The 7,603-nt window shown below is 38.8% G+C and overlaps 2 protein-coding genes across 2 annotated transcripts; both read left to right on the top strand.

Annotated features, from left to right (window-relative positions):
- The first annotated feature begins 855 nt into the window (after positions 1-855).
- On the top strand, positions 856-1,234 carry LOC115500801 (keratin-associated protein 3-3). Its single transcript, XM_030295512.1, has one exon. It carries the CDS (start codon positions 938-940, stop codon positions 1,232-1,234), a length of 297 nt encoding a protein of 98 aa, XP_030151372.1. The 5' UTR covers positions 856-937.
- Positions 1,235-7,306: 6,072 nt separating this feature from the next.
- On the top strand, positions 7,307-7,603 carry LOC115500802 (keratin-associated protein 3-3-like). The gene has a single exon (XM_030295513.1). The coding sequence runs from the start codon at positions 7,307-7,309 to the stop codon at positions 7,601-7,603; it is 297 nt and encodes a 98-aa protein (XP_030151373.1).

Below are 7,603 nucleotides of genomic sequence, written 5' to 3'. Positions count from 1 at the left end.
ATCAGACGCTGTGCTGACAGCTCAGAGCCTGGAGCCTGCTTCAGATTGGGGGGGTCTCCCTCTCTCTCTTCCCCTCCCCCACTCACATTCTGTCTGTCTCTCTCTCTCTCTAAAAAATAAATAAACACTAAAAACTTGTTTAAAAAAAGCCAGCAGCTGGGTGGATCTTTCTTCCCAGTGAATTTACATTTTAACTCACTACAAGATTGGCATAGCTTTGAGAATAAAGACTGTTTTAAGAAAAAAACATAGAATAATACAACCTTTTAAGACTCATTATAGATTAAAAATAGACTCATTGTAGATTAAAGGGGTTTCATCGTATTCCATTTTGGCTGTCACCCTGCTTGCTCAATAGAACCTGAATTCTATCCTCAATAAACAAGGTAACTATGTCTGAGATTCATATCGTCATATGCAACATTCATCTATAAGTGTCATGTCCTTGTTGACTTCACTGAGAAAATGGTCCAATTAACCATTTGAGTTGTATGTTCTGATATTAGTAATTAAAAATTGTATGTTATGCATATTATTTTAAATTAAGGGGGAGAAAAACAAGGAAAAGAATACAGCCTCTGAAACTATAGCTGAATTCAGTCACTCAGACTGATTATCCATATTTCATGTAAGGTTTGGCATTCCAAGACCCTGTGAAGATAAAATGCAATCATCTTATGACAAAAATGACAAGTCAATGAGTCAAAAACATGATGTATCTTAGTAAGGGCACGACTCTTAATGGACAAGTAAATACCAAACTGATTAGAGAATCTTAGCGAAGAGGGGTGGGATAAACAAAAATGACAGGAAGCCTTCTGGTTGGACCAACACCCACTGAGGACCATATATAAGAGCCCCAAAGCAAGAGGAGACATTTGTATCTCAGAAACCTCATCTTTCCAAGAAACCAAAAGCAAACCAGATTCCCAGCGCCATGGCTTGCTGTGTCCCCTGCTGCTGCAGCGTCCCCACCGGCCCCGCCACCACCATCTGCTCCTCTGACAGATGCTGCCGGTGCGGAGTCTGCCTGCCCAGCACCTGCCCACACACGACTTGGTTACTGGAGCCAACCTGCTGTGACAACTGCCCCCCACCCTGCCACATTCCCCAGCCCTGTGTGCCCACCTGCTTCCTGCTCAACTCCTGCCAGCCCACGCCGTGCCTGGAGACCATCAACCTCACAACCTATACCCAGCCCAGCTGTGAGCCCTGCATCTCAAGCTGCTGCTGAGCGATGGCTGCTTTGCTCTGTGCCTGACAATGAAGAACCCAGAAGCTGTCTACTCAGTATTCATTTGCCTCAGTAGTTGATCATGATGTTGAGGCAGACCAGATGGCCCAGATATGGAAAACCTACCTTTGATTTTAATGGAAAGAAAATCAAGAATTTCTTTATGGTTATTTGCCTGAATAACCATTTGGTTCATTTGGGCAGGTGAACATCACCTATTATTGAAATTCTATTGAAATCTGTAAGAACCCAGACTATATTTTCTTGGTCATGTTGCTTCTTGGATCCCATTTCTTATAGTGGATATTTTCACAGAGTAAAAAAAAAAAAAAAATTCTTGATGGGTTTTCCAATAAACTTTATTTCTCTGGCAAGATATGTTGCTTGTTTATGTTAGAGTTTTTGGTATATTTCCTTAATTTAAAAAAAAAAAAGGTAAAAGATAAGATGATTATTGTATTTAACAAAAAAAAACAGAACAACCTTCTAAAAGAATGACTGGAACTAGCTAGCTTCTAGGCTGCTAACTTCAAACTGGTTAGCTTTTCCATTCTCCCCTTTTCCTCAGACAAATGCAATTTGAAGTGAGCCAACATTTACTTAACCTACACTTTGCTGAAGAAATCACATTATTAACTCACACAATCCTTAAAACATCACTAATAGATGAGAAAAATGAAGCTGTAAGAGTTACTCAACATTCTCAAAGTTACTTAGTAAGAAAGCCAGAATTCAGCTCCTCGTATGTCTGACTTTAAAGCCCTATTCTTTCTGCCATATCACAGAGCCTCCAACTCTAAGGACCAGAAGCTGAACTGACAGTTATGGCCTCAACTTACAACATGGAAGAGAAATATAAAATGTAAGAATCTTTGACAAAATCATCACATCCAATTTTAATAGAAAAGGATCTAGTGGCTCACAGATTAAAAGTGGCAGGTATTCAGTTCTAAGACCGAGTCACTTAGTAGGACTATCAATTTCAACTTCATTTCCCTTAGAGAAAACTTAAGTGGTCAACTCCAGTAGCAGGGCACTAGGAATATATTTCTACTGGCCACCATCAACAGAATGCCAAAACTCTTTAGGAAATGGGCTGAGAACTGGAGCTAAAAACTTGATTAAACATGATTTAATCTATGACTTAACTGTACTTCTTTTTACCAGCCTACTTCATTTTATCTTAAGCAGATTATCCTTTGCCCTGCCTTAGAAAGATAACACACATAGAATACATATACAACACATATTACGATGTATGTATGTATGATGCATGTATAATGTATGTAAGTATCATTAATATATAAAGGCACAAGTCAAAATCTGAAAAGTATTGAGCTAAAACCAAAAGAATATTTGTGAAAAAGAAAAAGGCAGGGAAGGGAAGCAGCAAGTGCCTATAAATATACAAGTTTCTAGGGGCACTGGGTGGCTCAGTCAGTTGAGCATCCAACTTCAGCTCAGGTCATGATCTCACAGTTTGTGGGTTTGAGCCCTGCATCCAGGTCCAGGCTGACAGTGTGGAGCCTGCTTGGGATTCTCTCTCTCCCTCTTCCTCTGCTCCTCCCTTGCTCATGCTCTCTCTCTCAAAAAATAAACAAACATTAAAAAAACATTTTTAAACACATAAACATGTTTCTAAATACCCTTAGTGTGCGTGTCAGTCCCTCAAGAATGAGATTGCTCACAGGATCTTATAGGCTCATTAGTGGTTTAAATGAACAGAATTTAGCAGCCATGGGGTACATGGGGCACAACCTAGAATACTGCCAACAAGTGATTTAGTTCATTCACTCATTCATTTGGCCAATATTTCATGAGTGCTTCCCTTGTGCCAGGCATCATGTCCATGCTAAGGATGTAAAGATAAAAGAAATGTTATTACCTCAAGTGCTCTCAAGTTTCTCTCAGATCTGGTGAGGGAAACAGACAAGTTACTGTAATCACAATACATGTGGCCTACATATGGCGGATGGGTATATTTATGATGCCATGTGGTTCCTGCTGTGACTGAGATGTGAGCAGCACAGCATGCAAGCACACAGAAAGAGTAACTAAAACCCAGATTTGGTGATTCAGCGTCAGGTGAGGGATAGTTATGGAAAGCCACCAAGCTATCCAGGCTAAGTGTTAAAAGATGACCAGGCAGGAGAGGTGAGGAGCAGCTGCTCCAGACAGAACAGCACCTTACTAACTCATGAATTGAATGCACTGAAGATGGGGAGAAGAGGAGGAGAGGATAAGGAGAGAAGAAATACAAAGACTTCTGAGGTTGGGGCTCCTTAAGCAAAGGGTTTTAAGCCTGAAACCTCCAAGCAAAGAGTTCTGAAGCAAGAAACTAACAATCATATTTTGCTTCTTTTTATTATCAACCTTTAGTTTATGTCTTCACTATCACAGACAGCCCTGTAGGGGTCAAGGGAAAGCCACCCCAAAATGTGCCACCTTGGCATACTGATTATTGTAACTAAAAATTACGTAAGAAACAGCCTATGCAAGCACATTCAGATCCTCCTCTGTCCATGAGAAAGCAGGAAATAAATTTCCCATGGGAAAGGTACCCTCCCTGCACAATGAGGTAGAGACATCCTTATTATCACCAGAGAGGAAATTTAGAGCTGAGAAGGCTGTATAAAGAAACCTTGCTACCTTTTACTAATTTACTACCACAGCCCTAAGTCTGTTTACAATTCCTTACTATTTGAAGCTCCCAAAGTTAAGTTTTCTTTGACCTGTCAATTCCTCATATATTGTCTCTTTGTCTAAAAAGTATAAAAACTGCTTGCCTTGTCATTTCTTTGGGTCTCAATTCCATTATTGGGCTTCTGTGTGCACATAATAAACTTTGGTGTTTTTTCCTGTTAATCTGTCTCATGTAACTCTAATTCTTCGGTCAGTTGAAGGACCGTCAAGGGTAGAAAAATTTTTCCTTCCCCACACCCCCTATGATTATAGACGGTATAATTAAAACTGGGCAAGTGTGTGTGTGTGTGTGTGTGTGTGTGTGTGTGTGTGTGTAGACTTTCAGCAATTTGAAAATCTATCTAATCAAGAATAACCATGTTTTTCCTGCATTCGCTCAAAGGAAAAGGGTACCCTTTATTTCTAAAAATAGAATGTTTAGTATCTCTGACACATACTAAACTTAAACCACAAAAAAGGTAGCTCAATCTCAATTAAGTCCTATATTTAGTCTTTTAACAAGTCAGTCACCAGACCATCTAAGGCAAATTAGCTCACCTCTCTAGGATTCACAGTCATAATTTACAAATAAAGGATAGTTATCCCCAGGTCACTTAGACCATTGGCAAAGAAAAGAAATTTTATTAAAGTACTGTATGTCTTTTCAATAAAAGAGATGAGTTTATCATAAACTTTTTATTTTATAAGTTTCTAATCTATAACTTTAAATCTTATTTATAATTATAGAAACGTAACATTCTACACAGAACAGTACCAATTTCTTTATCCTCATAAGCTTGACTTAAAGTAGTATTGCATTCTAAGTAAGACAACACTCTCTTTTTGCCATGAACTTCTGCGAGAAACTGCAAACCTCTCTGCAATGTTTTTCTTAAAATCTCAAAATAATTTCCTTTTGCTTATAATTTTTATGATTTTAGAGCCCTTCCTATCATAACATACAATAACAGTAACTTATAATAATATATTCACAATAAACCTTCCATCAGACTCCAAGTTCCATGAGACCAAGAATGATGTCTATTTTGTTCACTCTCTTATATCCAACATTTATCACAGTGTTTGGCACATGGCAACTGCTGGATATATGTTTATTAAATTATTTTTAAAATACTGAAAATATAAGGGTGCCGGGGTGGCTCAGTTGGTTAAGGACCCAATTCTTGGTTTCACTCAGGTCATGACCTCATGGCTTGTGAGATCAAGCCCCACATCGGGCTCGGCACTGACAGGTGGAGCCTGCTTGGGATTCTCTCTCTCCCTCTGTCTCTGCCCCTCCCTAGCGCACATGCTCTAAATAAATAAATAAATAAATAAATAAATAAATAAACTTTAAAAAAAGGTTTTAAAACAAAATTTTAAAAATACTGAAAATATAAATCAGTCCTCAGTAAAAGAGTGAGAAATCTGGCAGGTATTCACTCAAAGATAAATCTGGGTGAAGTCCAGGGATACCAACAGAGATTACAAATCCTTTCTTCCAAGCAGAGCCATAGAGAACTTTGTTAAAATTTGAAGGTTATTAATTTCTATCCAAGCTGTTTTCTCTAACTGTAGGTGTGAACCTTCAGATAAATGTTTGCTACTTCCTGTAAGGTTGCTCTTTTGCTTTTCTGCAGCTATTTTTTTCTTCTTTAGACTGCTTCTCTCCCCTATTCCTTACCTTGAGTTTGTTTGATCTGCAACTTACTTGGATAATGATGGTAATAATTTATCTCTGTATAGCACTTTATGATTGTCTATGGACAAAAATCTTCTGAATGGAAGAATATAGATATTATGATCCTTACTTTGAAGAGGAGAAAGACAAGGTTTTAAAAAAATGAATGATTTGGCATAACAAGGAAGGCAATGAGAAGGACTGGATCCAGTAAAGAGCTCTTCTGACTCCTAATGTGGTCCACAGTTGTTAACTATTGCCACAATTATCATCTTGAAAATAACCTAAATGATTAATAATGTAAAAATTTTAAGTAACTTTGAAGTAGAATTATATAATGAATGCTAGGAAATATTAAAAATAACATTATCGGGCACCTGGGTGGCTCAGTCGGTTAAGCATCCAACTTCAGCTCAGGTCACGATGCATTGGGCTCTGTGCTGACAATTCAGAGCCTGGAGCCTGCTTCAGATTCTGTGTCCCTCTCTCGCTCTGCCCTTCCCTCGCTCATGCTCTGTCTCTCTCTCTCTTTCTCTAAGAATAAATAAACATTAAAAAAATTTTTAAATAACATTATCAAATATATTTAAGAATACAAGATAATGAAAATATGTATGTTTAAGAAAAAAGGCAAGTTATAGAACCATAGGTAAAATGATTCCAGTACTAAAGTGATAAACAAATGTATTAAAAAAAATGACTAGGGGTGCCTGGGTGGCTCAGTCAGTTAAGCGTCCGACGTCAGCTCAGGTCATGATCTCACAGTCCGTGAGTTTGAGCCCCACCTCCGGCTCTGTGCTGACAGCTCAGAGCCTGGAGCCTGCTTCAGATTCTGTGTCTCCCTCTATCTCTGCCCCTCTCCTGCTCATGCTCTGTCTCTCTGTGTCTCAAAAATAAATAAAAACATTAAAAAAAAATGACTAGAGGGATATACACAAGTATGAATACAGAATTTCTCTTGATGATAAGATTATGAGTGAGTTTTCTTTATACTTTACTATCTGTCCAAATTTTTAAATAAATATAAAATATGTATAGTCAAAAATGAAATAATAGGTGTTTTTTAAAAGTCTGCCCATATTTCTCAATAGCATATTTCTTCATATTAATGTAAGTTTGATCTTCAAAAGTCCCAAAGCTTAACTAACACAATGTTATGTGCTAGTTACATCTCAACAAAAAATTATGTAATTTTCTTAAAAGTCCCAAAGCAAAAAAAAAAAGAAAAGTTACTAACTTAAGTTCGACTTTTTAAAACATCATCAGAACAACTGATACAGATAAAGGTAAAGAGAATGAACACTAGACTAGCACCAGAGATAAGACCTACATACTATGGGTGTAGTATCACGCAATATTTCCCAGCAAGGCTGGTGTCAGAATTATAATAGCAGAAGTTTTTGGTGACACATCATAAAGCTTGTGTTCCAGTCACAAATAGCAAGAGTAATCAGTGCCGATTTAGCAAGGAACTCAAATAAATGTTAATTAGGAGAATACAGACTCTTTACAAGCATCTAAATGTCAAACCAATCAAAGGATAATGGGTACACTAATATAAACAAGAACCAGGAAAGAAGCCTTCTGGTTGGACCAACACCCACTGGGAAGGGTATATAAGGGCCTCAAAGAAAGGAGAGACAGTCACAACTCAGAAGTTTCATCTATCGTTACAACCAAATCAATTAAAAACACAGATTCCCAGCGCCATGGCTTGCTGTGTCCCCTGCTGCTGCAGCATCCCCACCGGCCCCGCCACCACCATCTGCTCCTCTGACAGATGCTGCCGGTGCGGAGTCTGCCTGCCCAGCACCTGCCCACACACGACTTGGTTACTGGAGCCAACCTGCTGTGACAACTGCCCCCCACCCTGCCACATTCCCCAGCCCTGTGTGCCCACCTGCTTCCTGCTCAACTCCTGCCAGCCCACGCCGTGCCTGGAGACCATCAACCTCACAACCTATACCCAGCCCAGCTGTGAGCCCTGCATCTCAAGCTGCTGCTGA

This window comes from Lynx canadensis, chromosome E1 (assembly GCF_007474595.2).
Source record: "Lynx canadensis isolate LIC74 chromosome E1, mLynCan4.pri.v2, whole genome shotgun sequence".
NCBI lineage: Eukaryota > Metazoa > Chordata > Mammalia > Carnivora > Felidae > Lynx > Lynx canadensis.
The sequence above is the reverse complement of the archived record's forward strand: the minus strand, read 5'-3'. Positions and strand labels throughout refer to the sequence as shown.